Genomic DNA, 18,232 nt, shown 5'->3' on the forward strand with positions numbered 1-18,232 from the left:
ATGTTGACAGGACATGGTGTCCCAGTGCTCTTGGTCCTCATCTCTGCCGTGGTCTCCCTGGAGCTCCCTGCTCCACCCCTGTATTCCCTCTATAACCTGATCAACGTCACACGCCACTTCCTCAGGAAAATGACTTAATGTCTGAAGGAGCAGGACCTGGGCAAACTTCAGACTTCCAAAAATTATGATCTAATACTCCCCACTCCCGTACTCCGTGGTCTGCCAGCCCCAGGGGGGCCTCAGGTCCCTGGATGCCCCCTCAGCCGAGGCTGAAAGTGTCCCCAGACACTGCCTGGGAGCAAGAAATTGGAACTGGTTAGAGGGAGAAGGCTCCTTTGTGGGTGGATGTCATCCATTTGTCACCTGGGGGCTGGCAGGGGGTGAAATGTCCAGGAGTCAGGCTCTGGCTCTTGGAGCAGGGAGCACATCTCCTACCTCGGGATGTGGTATTGGAGGGGCTCAGGGTCCAAAACCTCCTCCTGGAGATGCCAAGGTCTTTATATCTGTGTATGTGTGATTTGTAGCTGGAGATCCATGTCCAGGGGGGATCTCCTCTCCTCTTCCCCCTGGATCTGCCTTCCCACCATGTTTACACCCTTGGAAGAGCCTCAGAAGAGGCAGTGGGAGAGGGTATTTGTTCACGTATTAAATAAAGCGTGTTTTATAGTGTTTCTTCGCTCCCTGAAAGCCTTTTTTTCAGGCAGAGGAAGTGTCATCCTTGTTTTCCAGGTGGGCTAAGAAGTTGTTGCACCTTCCTCTGGGCTAAAACTGTTGATGCACCAGGCTCCAGGCGGACAAGGTACCTGAGAACCAGCAGCCCCTGGGAAGGGGCTGGAAACACTGCTCCAAGGGATGAAAAATCCCCATCTCATGTTCAGGAGATAGCAGAGCTGATTTACAACCCTCCTTCCCGCACAGCACCCTGCTCGGAAAACGCCCTCCAGCTCTTCCCGCTCGGGGGTAGATGAAAGGAAAACAGGAGGTATGCGGGGAAGTGCTGCTAATCCAGGATAACTGAGCTGGGCAGGAGGGTGTCCCGACAGCCTGCTGGGAATTGTTTGCCCTCCCAACAGACAATGCCAGCTAAGATACGGGAGCAGGGAACAGCAGGGCCTTATAAGGAAGCAAAACTGCTCAGTGAGTCCCAGCTCTGGCAGAGGGGAGAGCCGTCCTGGGCCAGGGCTGTGTGTCAGTGCTGTGGATCATGGAATCATAGGATCAGGTAGATTGGGAAGGGCCTCTGAGATCATCAGGTCCAATCTGTGACTGATCCCCACCTTGTCAACCAGACTAGAGCATCCAGTTGTTCCTTGAACACCTCCAGGGATGGAGGACTCTTCCACCTCCCTGGGCAGCCCCTTCCAATGTTTAACAACCCTTCTCTGGGCAACCTGGGCCAAGGCCTCACCACCCTCACAGGGAAGAACTTCCTCCTAATATCCAATCTGAACCCTCCTCTCTGTCAGTTTAAAGCCATTCCCCCTTGTCCTGTCACTCCAGGCCCCTGTCCAAAGTCCCCCCACAGCCTTGTTGTAGGCTCCCTTCAGGTCCTGGAAGGCCCCAATTAGGTCACCCCTAAAATCACTGCTCTGTTGGACTGTGATGTGGCACGTTTGATGTCTGCAACAGAAAACCACAGGAAAAGGTGCCCAGGTGTGGCCAAGGGATGAGCACAAGGGCACAGCCACTGCTGGAGCCAGCCCAGAGAGCATCACCGGGACCTTCACCTTGGCGGAGAGAGGAGCAGAGCTGCAAAACGCAGGGAGGAAAAGCATCTGTGAGATTTTGGAGATGGTTTTTCCACATCCTTCCTCTCACGATGGGTACCATATCCCACTCCTTCAGTGGGTTCCATGTGCAGTAGCCAAGCATTCCACCCCTCACACTTGAGCCATGGGGGCTCCAAGACCTGTGATGTGGAGGGAGATAAACTGTTCTACGTGGGTGCTGAGCATTCCCCTGAGGAGCTGGGCATTCCCTCTGGGTGCTGAGCATCCCCCCTCAGGATCCAAGCACCCTGTCTTGATGCTGAGCATCCTCCATCGGTGCCAAGCATCCCCCTGGGGGCTGAGCACCCTTCCTCGGGGGCTGAGCATCCTACCGAGGGGCTGGACATCCCCCTGGATGTGGACCACCTTCCCTTGAGGGGCTGAGCATCCCACCTTGTTGCAGAGCATCCTCCCTCGGGACAGAGCATCCCCACTGGCACCGAGCCCTGCAGCTTTATGTGATCCCACATCTCCTTGTGGCCACGCCCACGGCTCGTAGTGTCCCGTGCTGTCCCCGTCCCCGGAGCGTCCCCGGAGCCGCAGCTCCCGCGCCTCCCGGCACGTCCCGGCGCTTGTTTACTCCTCCCGTCCTGCCGCGTCGCTTCACCCCAGCGCTTCCTGGGCTGAGTGTCTGAAAATAGATATTTTTAACCTTTTAAAAATAGAAAGTCTCACAGAACAGCAGCCCTTGTTTTTCCATTCCCTCCTCAATTTCATCTCACGGCGGAGGAAGCCGGGAGTGGCGGGAAGGCGGCGCTGTAAACAGGCTCCTGCAAAACGGGCGCTGGGGAAAACACACGTGTGCCTTGAGAACGAAAAGAAAGGGAAGAAAGAGAAGGGAAGAAAAAAAAATCAACTAGAAAGGCCGTCCACTTTTTGCACGGAGCCTTATTTGGTATTTTCATGAAAAGTTATATCTTCACGCTGTAAAAAATGCCACTTATTACTCATGCTTTACTAGGTAAGTGTGTTTTCCTTGGCAGCCAGCGCTCTGGGGTTTTTTCTCACTTCACTACTCCCGTACAAACTATTTCAAAGGTTTCATGAGTTTCTCCATCAGAACTGGCGCTCCTGCCGCTGTCTGGAGGACAGGGCTATTAAACCCGAGACAGAACTGCTGTTTGTTCAGGACATTTTAGGCTTGACTTAGCAGGACTGTAAAATTTGTCCCGTGTTGGGGCGCACAGGGCGGCCTTTCAGCCCCATGACCATCGCTCCAGTGCCAGGAGCTGTGTGGACACCATGTCACCAGTGTCACCCTATCACCAATGTCACCCCGTCACGAGTGTCACCCCATCCCCGTGGCACTGCTTGTTCAGGGGCATCACCCATCCCACATCGTGGATGTCACTGTGGTCACAGCATACATATGGCCATCACCCTGTCCCCATGTCACTAGCACAGCGTGTCACCCGATCCCATGATCGTTATGATGCTACATGCCTTGAGGTCACCCTATGTTTGTGGACACCATGGACAAATGGGTGTCACCCTCTCCCTGTTGTCACTGCAGACACACAGGGGTGTCAAGCTGTCCCCGCTGTTGCTACACACATGTGGGTGTCACCCCATCAGCGTGGCACTGCTTGTGCAGGGACATCAGCCATCCCATGGTCCATCCCACAGATGGGTGTCACCACCACTGTGCACAGCCACCACCTACCTTGTCCCTGAAGACACAACATACCTGGAGACATCGCCCCGTCCCCCTGTCACTGCCTGTGCAGGGACAAACTCCTGCCTCTGTGGCCACCATGCACACGAGGACATTGCCCCATCCCACCATCACCACCTGTCCACGGGTGTCACTGTCACCATGCGCACAATGTTACCCTGCCCCCCGGAATCCCTGTACACACATGGACATGGTCCTGACCCATGGTACCTGCACCCACATGGGTATCACTCTGTCCCTGTGGTCACTACATACAGAGAGATGTCACCTTGTCCTTCAGTGCCTGCACACACGTAGGTGTTACCTCATCACCGTGGTCACTGCATAAAGAGAGATGTCACCTTGTTCCAGGGACCCTGTGTACACACAGGCGTCACCTTGTCCCCATAGTCACCACACACAGGAACGTCACCTTGTCCCAGGGTCCCTGCACACACATGGACATCACTCTGTCCCCAAGGTCTTGGCACACACACACAGATGCCACCTTGTCCCAGGGTCCCCACAGGGACACCACCCACCCTCCACCACCCACCCTCCACCACCCCTCCTACCCCACCATGGGGAAGGCAAGCGATGGCACAGCCCCTCCACCAGCCCCTTACCCATCATGCTAACCACCACCTCCTGCCACCACTGCCTGCCACCAAGTGCCTGCCACCGTCGCCCCACAGCCGCCTGGCCCCGGGCCGGGCTCGGCGCGGCCGCGGTTCCCAGCCGCTCTAAAAGCCAGCTTTGTGTTTTCCAGCCAGGCCCTCGCTTGGCACACGATTTTAATTAGAGTCTGGTTACACGGCTCGGCAGATGTGGAATGTATTTCTTAGCCCAGGTGGAATAAATCTATTGCCATAAAAACCAACCCCCCCTGTTATTAAATTCTCCCTTCTAAATAGCCCAGTATTGAGATGCACGGCCCCACCAGCCCCCCCGCCCACACCCCCTCAATGCAAACCCTTCTCTAAGTGCTTAATGAGCTTTAATTTTATTATATTCCCTGGACGGGCTTCTGGTCCCGGCGCAGGTTCTCAGCTACCGGCTCTGCTCTGAGGGGGTGTGCAGGCAGCTGGAGAGGACCCTGGTGCAGGGGACTCGTCAGCCTCCTGTCAGGGGAGTTTGGGGAGCTGGCACTGGGATGTCACCCTACCCTGCATGGAGAAGGGGATGACTGAGGCTGGGGAGGGGTGGCAGAGCTCAGCGCCAGCTGCTGATGGACAGTGTCATCCCCAGTGACAGAGATGCTTGTGGGGACTAGTCCTACCAATTTGGAGACCTGTGTCTGCTGGGGGAGTACAGAGACCAGCTGCAAGGTCTGAGCCAACCCGGGGACATCCCTGCTCTCCTCAGGTCCCTTGTGGTTCACAGGATAGCCAGGAGTGCATTCCTGGGGCTGAGCCTCATCTCTGTACCAAGGCCTGTCCATGGTCCTTGAAACACCTCAGGCAGAGCCACTCAGGGAGGCCAGAGAGGCATTAACGGGGAGATCTGGCCCCTCAGATCTGGGATCTCAGCCCTGCACCCCTTCTCATCCCCCTGTATCTCAGCCCACATCCCCAAAGGCCACTCCATTGCCCCCAGGCCACCCCCCCGACAAAGGAGCACAGCCCTGGGATGGGGTGCCTGGCATGGCTGGTGCTGATGCCGCTCCCTCCCAGCATCGCAGAGGGTCTGGCTCAGTGCCATGTGGTGCCTGCCCTGTGCCAAGGCAGGAGGTGCCAGAATTAACTTTCTGGGATGTTGTTGTAGCTCCAGCAGTGAAACAACCTTACCCGCTGGTGTAGCCAATGGAGCTAAACTGAGGGGCTACGTCCACCCAGGGATGCTGGAGCTGGGATACAGCACCCCCTTCCCCAGTGAGTAAAATCTCCTCCTCCACCTACCCTCTGTGCTGTGGGTGCCAAGGGGCTGTTTGCATATTTTTGAGAGTTGTTTCCATGGGTTTGGTGACTGCATCAACACTGTGGATGCACAGCACATCATCACATCACCACCATGGCACCTGCACACCCTAGTCCTGCTAAATTTGAGGTCACCCAAACTGCTAAATTTGGGGTCTTGAAGGATTTTGACCTGTTTATCCAAGACGAGATCTGACCCTCCTCCTCCTCTTACTCCTCCTTATCCTTCTCCTCCTCCTCTGCTGCTGCTGCTCCAGGTCCTGCTCACCCACCACCACCATAGCCATTCTCACCATACATTTTATATTTTAATATTCAAATTATAAGATTATTCCCATGCCACATGGCCACAACTCCCCAGCCCTTTTTACCCACACTCATTGTGTTCATCTGGGAAAAGATTTGGGTAGTAAATTTGGGAGGTATGGGACTTGGCAGATGTGCTGCAAAGGAGCCCAGCTGCATCACCCACAACCAACCTGAGCCAGTCCCATCCCTATATCCCAGGGATTCCTGCAGCAGGAGTGTCCCCATCACTCCACATCACCCCAGTTTTGACCATGAGGATGCTGGTGGAGATGATGCCAAAAGCTTTGCTAAAATCCCAGCACATCCCATCCCTGGTTGGGTTGGTCCTGATCCGTGCTTGCACCCACCTTCAAAACTTCTCCAAGTCCTTGTAGAGGCCAAAATTAAGGATGGGTTTCAGGGAGTCCACCCTGTCCATCCAAGTCCATCCCACTTGTGTGGATAAAGCTGGGGAAAAAAAGGCTTTCCTATGCCGAGACTGCCTCGATCCTGTCTCAAAGCTGAGTGCTTGAAAGAAAATCCAGTTCCTGTGGGCTGGGAAGCAGTATTTTGGTTTCCTGGGCTGGTTGGATATCCCCCCCACGATGCCCACCAGGCAGGAAAAAGCCTCTGATTTCTTCCTGAAGTGGAAACTCAGGAATATCATATATAAAGAAAAGCATTTCTAACCTGATTTCCAAGTGCTGGGAGTGTCACTCACGAGTGCAAATCAGGAATATAATTATAGAGTCACTTAGGTTGAAAAAGGCCTAAAACTGGGGGCCAAAGTTGTTTCTGGTGCTGCAGCCTTGAATTCAGACCTTCTCCAAGACCAAAAACTATGGATGGGTTCAAATGGGTGGTACCAGGTTAGTCCCTGATTATTGAGCATGATGGTTTGGGATATGATATCCTCATCCAAGCCCTGCCCCATCTCCTGCAAGGAATTGGGAGAGGGGAATCACCCCAAGGAAGGGGAATCTCCTACCCACCCTGTTTCTTGTGTTTTTCCTTAATTTGAGGAGGCAAGGCTGCAGGGGTGGGGTGTCTGCACACTCCTTTCCATCGGTCTCATCAGTGCCACAGCCAGGGGTTGGGAACTTCAAAACTCACTACAGTGAAAAAAGAAAACACCCAAGATTTGCTCCCCAACATCCCACCTCTTCCAGCAGGCTAGAAAGGGAGCAGACTCTGCCCTGCTGGCATCAAAGCGAGGACTGGAGCCCATCTGACCCATCACAAGGCTCTGATGAGTCTCTAAAAAAGCTCTAGGATTTGTCAAAACCACAAACCATGGAGAGAAGGAAGAAGACAAGGACACAGGAGAGGAGCATGCACAGAGTCCTGGGGCACCCACCCTGCTGAGTCCATCCCGAAGGGTCACCGGGATGTCATTTCCCACAAATCTTCCACTGACATTCCCCTCTGGATCATCCCTAACCAGGACATTTGAAGAACAAAATCCCAGGGGTTTTTTGCTTGCAGGAGTTTCCTCCTCCCTGCCCTTACCTTGGTGTAAAGGGAATTAAACTGCAGGCCCTGCGAGGAGCAGAGCCTGAGCCCTCCCCACCAATTCCCAGCTGGGAGACTTGGCGTGGGCTCACCCACAAGTTTTCCCCCAGCTGGCCTCTCCTCTGGCTGGGATTTTGCCATCGCCTGTGTGCCAAGGAGCTGTGGATGACGTTATCCCTCCTCCCCAGACCAGGTGTGGAGAGCACGGCTGCTCCCTGGGAGTGCAAAATTTCAAGGGGGAGGAGGGACCATCCCCACCATGAACAGGGGTTGGTAAGAACATCACTCTAGGCTTATTTTGGAGCCTCGTGCAGAGATCAGGCTACTCTTCTGCTGGTCTCACCAAAAGAAAGGGCAATGAGCCAGAACCAAGCCAGTTCCAGCTCCTACAACTGCTCTACATGCTGCCCATCCTCTGTCTTCCCCTGGGACCTGTAACATGACCCCAAGGGCCACCAAGTCCTTCCTTGGCCTGGCCAAGGAAGAGAGGTAAAACTCAAGTTTTGGCTCATGGGAAAAGGATTCTACCGAGGCAATGATCAGCTAGAAAGGGTTAAGTTACCATTTCAAAGATAAAACCTTCCTCAAAATCCTTTGGGATGTGTTAGAGTTAACCCTGGCCATGCCATGAAGGACAGAACTCCCTTGGGTTGTTCCCTGATTTGCATCAGAGCTGCTCAGATCTACAGGGCAGGTTCAAGGGCAAGAGGCATCCAAATTCCTTTTTGGGGGACCATGGTCAGCATTTGGTGAGGCTGATCTGGAAATCCAACACCAGTCACGTGATCTCTTTTTTATTAGCAGAACACTGTCTGGGGAGTTTGTCCCAGTAATTCTGGGAATCTGTCACTGGCTGGTGGTTGTTTAGGTGAAGGGCCAAATTATATTCAATTCTAACTGACCTTTTTTAATTCATTTTTGAGATTCACATTCAGCTTCAAATGCCAGTAATCCATCTCGGGAAGGCAGCAAAGTGATTTCCAGTTCCAGGTTTTCCCCTGGAAACCTCTTGGCCCAGGTGGTGATCCCTGATAGCCTCACCATGGATCGATGCAGCCACGGTCACGTATTAAAAGCCTCCACCCATTGTGGAACTGGGTCTTCCTGACTTCCCAGGAAGGTCATGGAGGGCAGGACAATGTGCAGCTCTCTTCTGCTGCGTCAGTAGGATACAGATTCCGTCACTCCACTTGGGAGGAGAAGGAGCCCACAACGGTATCTGCGTAACTTCTCGGGACGTGCTAAAAGTAGTTTGGAAGGGGATCAGTATTTCCATTCATTATTCATTATTCAAGAGGATTGTCCTGCCGCAGAACAGGAGCCGAAAGCTTGACAGGGTTTGGAGGAGCCCCCGAGGGTCTCTCTGCAGCCACCCTGCCAAATCCTCCCTGTAAACTTCTGCCTCAGTGAGCAAAACTCCACTTTACCAGGTTCTCCTGTGAAAACTGCAGCCAGGAGCACTCAGCACCAATCTAAAACTAGACACAGAGACAGGCAGGGTGTAAAAAGAAATTAATAAAAACTAAATTTGGTCTGTTTGGATGGACACTGACACTGGGGGGGGGGGGACGGGGACACACACACTTGCCTACATTTCCCATCCAGACAGATTGATTGTGGGCAAAGGGAGGAATGAAAAGGATCTGGAGAGAAACAAATGTGGAAATAGAGGGATAAGGGGATAAATGGGCCAGTTCTGTCAAAGCAGCTGGATGGGCACTGCATTTGTCCCCAGTTAGAGCAGCTTGTCTCATTAATCTCCATTTCCTTCACTGAGCTCCATTTCTAACTGTTTTCCCTGTCCTGGCTCCATTCTATAGGTACGTGTGTGTGTTTGGGGGTCTGGGTGCCAGCGGCACAGGTCACAGCTGGGTGTTGGAGAAGCTGAGATGGAGATTGGAGAGACTGTGGGGCTGGAAGTTGGGACTGGTGGGACTGGGAGATCACAGCCAGCTACTGGAGAGACCTTGGGACCTGGAGCTTGCTGGCTGGGAAGGCCATGGTAGGGGCTATCAGGGGTGGCATCACTTCACTTACCTGATATGGGAGCCTTGTTTCTCAAGTGGCCACACAAGAGCAGACTAAGTGAGCCTGTCCTGGATTCCCATCAGTCTCCAAGCCCCTCGCAGGATAGCTTTGCACCTGGTGAGCACCCAGCTGCCCTCCCACCTTGAGGGAAGCCCAAGCCCAACTTGGCAAACCTCCAAATCCATCTTCCAGCATGCACAAGAAACAGCCCCACCTCCAGAGTGGTCTGAGTCCTTCTGAGCAGCAGCAGAGGTGTCTTCAACCCACAACGTTTCCATGGGAATATCTCAGGCGTCACCCACTCAAACTCAACCCCTGAAGCTTGAAGAGGAGCATGTCCAGGGTGCAACTCTTTGCTATTTAGATATGTGGCCAGCTTTTCTCCCCGGCTCATCCCAAGGCCGCCACCCACCACTTGGGGACACCGACCTGCAGCTCAGAGGGCATGTGTTGATGTTTGCCCCACAGTCCCTCTCCCTGTGTCTAATGGGTCCATCGGGATTATTTGCATTGTCTGTGCAGCTGGGAGGCAAAAAGGGGTGTCTGGGCCAAGCAATCCTTCTTACTTCATTTTCAACTGTTCTCAAAGTCCCTGATCAGACAACCCAGATGGTGCTAAAGGGCCATGAACAACCATTAAACAGTGGGTTATTGTTGTGCTCGTTGAGTTAGATAATTGTGATGGGCCCGAACTAATTCATTTCTACCCTAAAAAACAGCACTGAATCATGGTCTTTTGGCAACGCTGGTGAGAAGGACTTGTAAGCAGTTCCCTTCACATTTATCCAGCCTGTACAAACAGGGTCTTGCCTGGGGACTGCATGACCAAAAAAATAGGAGAGGGAGAAAAACCCTTCCTGTGGGTGGCTCTCCCGCATCCCACAGGCCAGGACAACCATGGGATAATCCACCAGTTCCTTTGTACCACTGGTCTGTCCTTTGGAAACCTCACATTTGGGGATGGCCACATCACACGTGGAAGGCAGAGAAGCATCATGATGGAGGAAAGGACCTACGGGGTTTTGGTCATGCCATATTGGTCACATTTCCTCCACCTCCCATCCCTCCTCTACCTCCAGCCCCACCAGCTGCCATCTCTAAGGATTTCCCTGTTTTTCTCATCACCTCTTTCCCTGCACCCATGTTCCAGGCAGTCAGGGGCTCTTTCCAGTGTCTGTGTAGTCCTGACTTGCTGGCAAAGCTTTTCTCTGTAGGGATTTCTTTGCTTCTCAGCTTTGGGGAGCTTTGACAAAGATGGAGGCAAGGAAATGAGAGCTCATTTCCCCAGCAGCTCGAACAACCCCCCAGATTAGGTGCACCCTGAGGTACTCCGGTGTCCAAAAAGGTGCAGAAACAGGAGAAAACAGTGATCACAGACACATTTCTCTGTGAGAAGAGACAGGAAATGTTAGGACTGTTTAGTCTGGAGAGGAGACAGGTCTGTGGTGGCACGAGAACAGCCTGTGAGCTGTGCGGCACGGACGGCCCTCTGGTTTCTCCGTTTCTCATGGTTGAAAAAGAAAAGGATGCACAGAGGAGAGCCAACGTGGCACGTGGGTCTCTATGGAGAGCTGCAAGCCTGTTTTAAGGCAAATCCTATCCCTTTCAGGAGAAATTCCCCCCCCCTTTGGCTGGGGGAAGGTGACATGAAAATGTACATCCCAGTTCAGTGGGAGATGCTTAAAAATTCAACCCATCTCCAGAGCTTCACCTAGGACATTTGGAGCAGCACCAAACCCAACAAACCCTTCATTTATGTGACTTTATTTCCCCATAGCAGAGCCCTAATGATGCAGTGACACCTCAAACTGAGCAGTGCACGTCACCAGCACTGGCTCTTCCCATCTTGCCCAGTGAGGAACGAGACTCCAGTGAACATAACCAAGAGGTATTGGCTTCCCCTTCAGGCAGATAAAGGTGAAAGTAGATATTTTGCATGACTGAAAATCTGATGCAATGGAAAACAGCAGGAGCCAAGGAAGTGAGTGTAGCTGGCATGGACATATAGTTTGGAGAAGTATTTTGACCGACCTGATAATAGAGCATGAAATAGCACAGCTCTGACATAAAAAAGCCCTAAGACCCCAGAGGCAGAGCCAAGATTTCTGGTGGTGACTTGCCATCCATCCTGGAGCACACAGCCATGGGGTAATTCAGGTTGGATGGGACCCCAGGAGGTCCCTGGTCCAACCTTTGGCTCCAAGCAGGGATAACTTTGAAGATACATCAGGTTGTTCAGGGTTGTGTCCAGGCAAAAGCTGAGTTTCTCCAAGGATGGGATGCCCTTCCTTCCCTTGGTCACAGTTACAGCATTTCTGAAGGGGAAAACGTTTTTGGCATATCTTCCAGCTGGACTGGGTCCAGCCAGTCCCTGCCTGCCTGGTACCGGGGACCCAAACTGTGCCCTCTGCCCAAACGCTCTCTGCGGAGTCCAGAGGTGTCTCAGCACAGGTTGGACCAGCCATGGGAGACCTGATGCACTTATTGAACTCAAAGCAGACCACAGCAGAAGGAGAGATGACTACAGGAGGGCTGGCAGGAAACACAGGTCCCAAGGAAGATGCAGCAGGAGATCTGGGTCCTGCAGAAGTGCCAGGAGATGCAAACCCTGTAGAAGCAGCAATTAAATCATGACATCTTCCTGAGGACCGAGAAGAGCTGATGTCCCCCTCTCCTCCTGGCTTGGGTCAGAGATGGTGTCTGAGTCCAGGCCAGGTTCTCTTGGACAAGATATTTGAAATCCCAAAGTTGGGTTTGGGTGTTTGCTGTGAGGTTTTTTTGCTCTAAAGATGTCAGGCTGCCTCCATGGGACACCATCAAGATCCATGACACTCCTCCAGCTCAGTGGTGCAACCAGTGGGTGCTGGATTTTTTTATCATGGATTTTATCCATATAAGCAAAGGTCCAGGCTGGCTGAAACTCCTTCTGATGTGTCAGCCAGGTTATGCAGAGAGGTCTTGGAAAGCTTCATCTTTTCCCAAACAATCCATGACTGAGCTGATTATAGAATCATTTAGGTTGCAAAAGCCCTCTTAAGATCATGGAGTCCAACCATTCTCCCAGCACTGCCAAGGACACCACTGGCCCATATCCCCAAGTGCCACATCCATGTGGCTGTTAAATCCCTCCAGGAATGGGGACTCCACCACTGCCCTGGGCAGCCTGTGCCAGGGCTGAATAACCTTTTTGGGGAAGAAATTTTCCCTAATATCCAACCTAAATGTCCCCTGACACAACTTGAGGTCATTTCCCCTTGTCCTGTCACCTGGAAGAAAAGCCCAAACCCCATCTGACTCCACCCTCCTGTGGAGAGTGAGAAGATCTTTTCAAACCCAGTTCTACACTTCCATGATCATCTCTGCAACCACAAGCTGAGGTTTCTCCTCGCTCACAGATGTGCAAACACAGCCAGTGTTGCAAGAGATGAAAGGTCCCATGGCGCTGTGTCAGCTCAGCCCCTGAGTCAGCCCCATCTTCACAGCTCGGGGTGGAAATGGGGTGATCCCTGCCGAGGCAAACGGACGCAGGGAGGAGGAGCAGGGCAAGGAAGGCGATGCCACCCACGGTGAAGTGTTGGCTTCTGATCTGTGGCTGCTGATCCAATTAAAAGGGTTAATCCCCAGAGACACCCTCACGGGAAAGGCGGCCTCTGAGAGGTCCCCTGTGGGGAGGTGTGGTCATTAGGGCAGGCTCCTGGTCATTAGCTGCTGTGAGCAGAGAGTGGTCACCAGCCCACGTGGCCTTTGTATGTGTTCCCAGAGCTCCTCTGGGATGGTTCTTTACAGTCCTGGGAGAAACAAAGGGCTTTGATACTGGTCAGCATTCGGGGTAAACCAAGGTGAAGCTCTTCTCTCTTCCGTGCCACTTCAGGGAAGGGAAAGCCAAAGCACCCAAAAGGTTATGTCTGGAAAAGTATGGATGTGGATAGACAGCTAGCTGGCTGGCTAGATAATAATGGACAGGGATGATGAATGGGGACCCATGATTGCACTTCTGTTGTCTGAAGGGAAAGCTCAGCCCGCCCCTCACATCCCTGTTGGATCAGGGGTTACTTTTACTCTGCTCAGGTGAGACTCCACCTGCAGTGCTGCCTCCAGCTGTGGGAGTCCCAACATCAGAAGGATGTGGAGTTGCTGGAGCGAGTCCAGAGGAGGCCACAGAGATGCTCTGAGGGACTGGAGCCCCTCTGCTCTGGAGACAGGCTGGGAGAGCTGGGGGTATTCAGCCCACAGAAGAGAAGGCTCCAAGGGAGAATTTTAGGCCTCTTCCAGTGCCTAAAGGGGCTCCAAGAGAGCTGGAGAGGGACTTTGGACATGGGCCTGGAGTGCCAGGACAAGGGGGAATGGCTTCCCACTGCCAGAGGGCAGGGTTCGATGGGATATTGGGAGGAAATTCTTCCCTGCAAGGGTGGTGAGACCCTGGCACAGGTTGCCCAGAGAAGTTGTGGCTGCCCCACCACTGGAAGTCTTCAAGGCCAGATTGGATAGGGCTTGGTGCAACTTGGTCCAGTGGAAGGTATCCCTGTTCACGGCAGGGAGTGGGATTGGATGAGCTTCAAGGTTGCTTCCAACCCAAATCTATTTGTGATTCTCTGATTCATAATTAGGGTTAGGGTTAGGATTAAGATTAGGGTTAGAGTTAGGGTTAGGGCTATGGTTAAGGTTAAGAGCCCTTCCTGCCTCATTGCAGAGAGCAGAGGGGAGACTTTTGTGTCTCCTTTTGGAGACCAGATGTCCTGTGCCCCCATGGCTGCATCCCTCAGACAGAATGCATCAGTGTTGCTCCACGACCAGTGCAAGCCTTATTCCTCCAACCAAACCATCAGAAAGCAATGTCATCCCAGTTTTGTCTGCTAGGAGCCAGCAGCAAGATATGGAGCTTGGAGCTCACGCCTTTGGTCTTTGCTGCCGGAGCAAGTGAACAGCAAGGGAACTGCAGCCAAAACAAAAACGTTTTACTGTTCCATATAAAATTTATGGAGTGCCTTTTATGACAGCGTTCCAAAGCAGGGCTGCAGTAAAGGGGTAACTGAGAGGCAGCAAAAAGCCTGACTCTCACCAGCAAAGAGCTGGCAGGGGTGTGATGCCTGATGACAGGGGAGAAGTTGATACCACAAAAGATGAGGCAGCCAGGGAAAGTGGATGTGATGGGTCTGGGCAATAAAGAAAGTTAAGGGAGGATGGAACAGCCACATCACTCAAACAGCATCTTTGGAGATTTCCACATCTCCTGTTCGTGATGGGAGCACTGAACACCAACTCAGCACCAAACCCTGTTTGCTGGGACCACTTTCAGTGCAAGGAGAACAGCAGAAGGAGTAGAGCCACCCCAGCGCGCCTCAGAGCATCTGCACCAGGACAATGACATGCATGTTTCCCAGGGAGGGACCAGGCAGCAGCTTCATCTCTTGGTGGGAAGCTCCCTAGGATGAGACTGCTTTTCCATCTCCATCTTGTGTCCCCACGAACCTCTCTCCAAAGAAACTCTCTCCTGTACATCATTGCTAATCCCCAAACCTCTCTGCCCAAGGCAGAGCTCAGCCAGGGTTCCAGGCAAGGCAGCACTGGGGTGATGCAGCTCTGTGGTCACTTCAGGCACATGGTGCTTTTGGGAAGAAATACAAAGCACCACGCAGTGGGTAGGGATTACTTGGTGAGGGATAGCAGGGACCACATCCACAGAATTATGGAATCACAGAGCTATTAAGGTTGGAAAAGCCCCCTAAGACCATCAAGTCCAATCCTTCTCCCAGCACTGCCAAGGCCGCCACTGACCCATGTCCCCAGGAGCCAGATCCTCATGTCTGTTAAGTCCCTCTGGGACAGTGGAGACTCCACCAATGCCCTGGGCAGCCTGTGCCAGGGCTGGACAACCTTTTGAGGAAGAAATTTTTCCTAATATCCAACCCAAACCTCCTCTGGTGTAACTTGAGGCCATTTCCTCTTGCCCTATCACTTGTTACTTGGGAGAAATGATCAAGTCCATGAAGGTTCCTCTGTTGTTGCTCTCCAAAGGGTTTCTCCTGGTCATGGAACATCTGGAAGCATCCATCACCCTCCTGGACACGGTAAAGGAGCTCTGTGTGCATGGAACTCAGCTCACTCATGGAACCCAAGAGATCTGTCTGTGTCTGGGCTCAGTACAGCCTTTATGGGCCCAGTACAATGTAGATGGGCTCAGTATAACCTTTATGAGCTCAGTAGAACTTACATGGACTCAGTAAAATCTGTATGGGCTCAGTGCAATCTACATGGGCTCAGTACAACCCATTTGGGCTCAGTACAACATATATGGCCTCAGAATAACCTTTATGTGCTCAGTACAACCTGTATAGGTTCCATATAACCTATATGGGCTCAGTAGAATTTATATGGGCCCAGTAGAACTTATATGGGCCCAGTACAACCTGTATGGGCTCAGTAACCCAGAGATACCTGCAGGAAACCTCATATGGATGAGAATTCTTGCTGACTTTCTCCCAGCCTTCCTCATGAACCCAACAGAGCAGCTTTTTTTGAAACTCCTGCTGCTTCTGGTAAGTGAGCACGAATTGCACCTCTGCTCAGCTCCAATTAGATCAGCAAGGGTGAGTTAATTAGGCTGATGAGCAAGGGCTCAGGCTCTGCCCAGGGCTGGCAGCATCCTTCCTGCAGCTACAGCCATGCAGGCGAGGGGGTGGCTTTGCCCCTCTCCCTTCACCTCATGCCATGGGAAACACCCCTAATGCCCAAAGCATCAGTGGGATTTTTTTGTGGACAAGCTGAAGCAGCTCAGCCTCAAGATCACTGCCTGGCTCTGGCGAGTGCTACCAGCTCAGTGCCTGCTGGCTACTCCAGTTCTCCCTGGTTGCTCCTTGCTGTGGGTCCTCTTTCATTCCTCTGAGTTTTGGCACCTGTTTCCATCCACTTTGTATCCACCAACTCCGTTTTTTTTGGAGCATAATGAAGAGAGAAGGGGAAAGCATGGGATGGGAGCTGCTCACATTGATCCTTTCATAGTCCCATGTGAGCGGTTGCCTGTCCAAGACAGAGCTCCTGCACTCACTTAGCAGCTTGCTTGGGCTCCTGGCCAGCATTCCAGGACTTCCCATTTCCTGGTCTGGGCTTATCACCAGTCCCCCCTTGCCCACCACCAGTCCCAAGATCTGTTTTCAGCCCAAAACCATGTGCAGACCACGAGGAAATGGGAAAGGATGATCCCCTGCTGATGAGCAAAGCATCCATGGGATCCTGTATCCCTACTCTGAGAGGTCAAGGGGGTCAGACCCCACCAGGATGGGACCCCTTCCAGAGATGTAATACAGACCTTAGAGGGAAAGGAAAACCAGCACAGGAAGCTGAATCAAGAAGATGCTTTAATCAGATTTATCAGACAGATTTGGATCTCCAAATAAATAGATTTATCAAAACAGAATAAAACAAGAATCCAAGGATAAATACACGTACCAAAACCAACTCGAAAATCCCCCAAAGCTGTTTCCAGACAGGGGGAAGGTGATGCTGCTGCACACCCTCCTCCCCACGCTGCAGAAATGGTCCTGTTCACTCTCTGGGAGATGCCCCTCCAGTGAATACAGCCCAGTAGATATTATGTAGGATATATATAAATATATAGCATAATAACCTGCTTAGTAGCAACCTTAGTGCAGTGTTCAGGGTCTCAGACCCTGTCAGCAGGTGGGTCCTCCCAAAAACTACATCTTCACAAGATCTGCAAAGAAGGGAAAAGGATCCTCCCAGCTGGAACAGAGGAGGAAAGACAGAAGACTTTTCACAAAACACCCTTTGGAGGGTTTTCAGCCAAAGAAACCCTTTACAGATCACAGGGGCTCTAGGAAAAGAAATAAGGATGATTTTTCTTTCCTTGCAGGTCATCTTTGCATCGGTGATTGGAAAGATGCACAGTCAAGCTTTGCTCCTGGTGCTCTTTGAGAATACCGAGGTGACAGGGATGTATCCCACCTCTTCATGTCACACCAGGTCTCACACCTCTGCCGGTTCACCCTCTTCCCTCTGCGTATCCAAGGACAGCAGAAGATGGAGAGAGAGTGGAGAGAGGCGCCTCCATGGCTGCGGCTTTCACACGGATCAACTGGGATGTGAAGTTTCTGGAACTTACACTAGTGTATCCTTTATTGAAGTGCCAGTCTATTTAATAATGCAGCTCTGGTTCTCATATATATGTGTATGTGTGGGGGTGTAGATAAATCAAAAGCGAGGGTAAAGTTTTTTTGCTTTACAAGTTCTTTGTTTCCTTCTCTGGGCTCTCTGTCATCCTCAGCTCTGACGTCTGGGCTCGGAAGATGTTCCAGTGACCTGGATGAGCAGAGAGGGACACATATTGGCAACAACCTGGGAGCAGGAAAGCACAATTTCCCCCATGTGTATCACCCTCTCTGCTGGAGGATCCACGAGGACCATGCTGGGAGAGAGGTTGGGATAGAGATCTACCCACAACACCAGCCATGGCAAGGGTAGCTCATCAGTGATTCATCATCCAGCTCTAGACTTTGTCACCTTGAAGTTAAAATGCTACTTGTGGTCAAGAGGGGACTTCTTACCCAGTGCAGTGCAATTAATGGCACAATCAATGGCACTTCCAATGCTTTTCCTGGTAAACCCTCGCATGGTCTTAAAAGAAAAGGAGTTCAGATTGAAACAGGGATAAATCCCTCTCTCTACCTCCTCAAAGGGTGCTTTGATATGATCTAGGGCCATGTCCTACCTGGCCTGTCTGGGATTTGGGATGACTCCCTGCCTCTCAGGGGGAAGAAGCATTTTGCTTGTCCTCTGCCTCACCCTCAGAAAGCCAAAATTTCTGTTTCATAGCAGTGGGCAGGTACGTTTCTCTCCTCCCTTCTGTCAGCCCTATTTCTTTGGGCTGGCTTGCTCAAAGCCCCTACACTTGTATTCATTTTCCTGCTGCTGCATCAGCCCTGGCTCTTCTACCTATGGTACAGGAAAATCCTGCTGCAGAAGGAGAAGGAACCCCCCTCAATCCCCAACAGCCTCACCAGTGAGCTGCAGATTCTCAACAGGGTTATTTGCCAGGGGAAACTGAGGCA

At 52.1% G+C, this 18,232-nt stretch overlaps 1 protein-coding gene across 1 annotated transcript in view; it reads right to left on the reverse strand.

Moving 5' to 3' along the window:
* Positions 1-16,956: 16,956 nt before the first annotated feature.
* The window catches only part of CHRDL2 (chordin like 2), a 28,145-nt gene continuing 26,869 nt past the window's right edge, over positions 16,957-18,232 (reverse strand). Inside the window, 1 exon segment of the mRNA XM_032679286.1 lies at positions 16,957-17,483. Coding sequence (XP_032535177.1) covers positions 17,404-17,483 — 80 coding nt within the window. The 3' untranslated portion in view covers positions 16,957-17,403.

The sequence above is a fragment of the Chiroxiphia lanceolata genome, chromosome 2 (genome assembly GCF_009829145.1).
Source record: "Chiroxiphia lanceolata isolate bChiLan1 chromosome 2, bChiLan1.pri, whole genome shotgun sequence".
Classification (NCBI taxonomy): domain Eukaryota; kingdom Metazoa; phylum Chordata; class Aves; order Passeriformes; family Pipridae; genus Chiroxiphia; species Chiroxiphia lanceolata.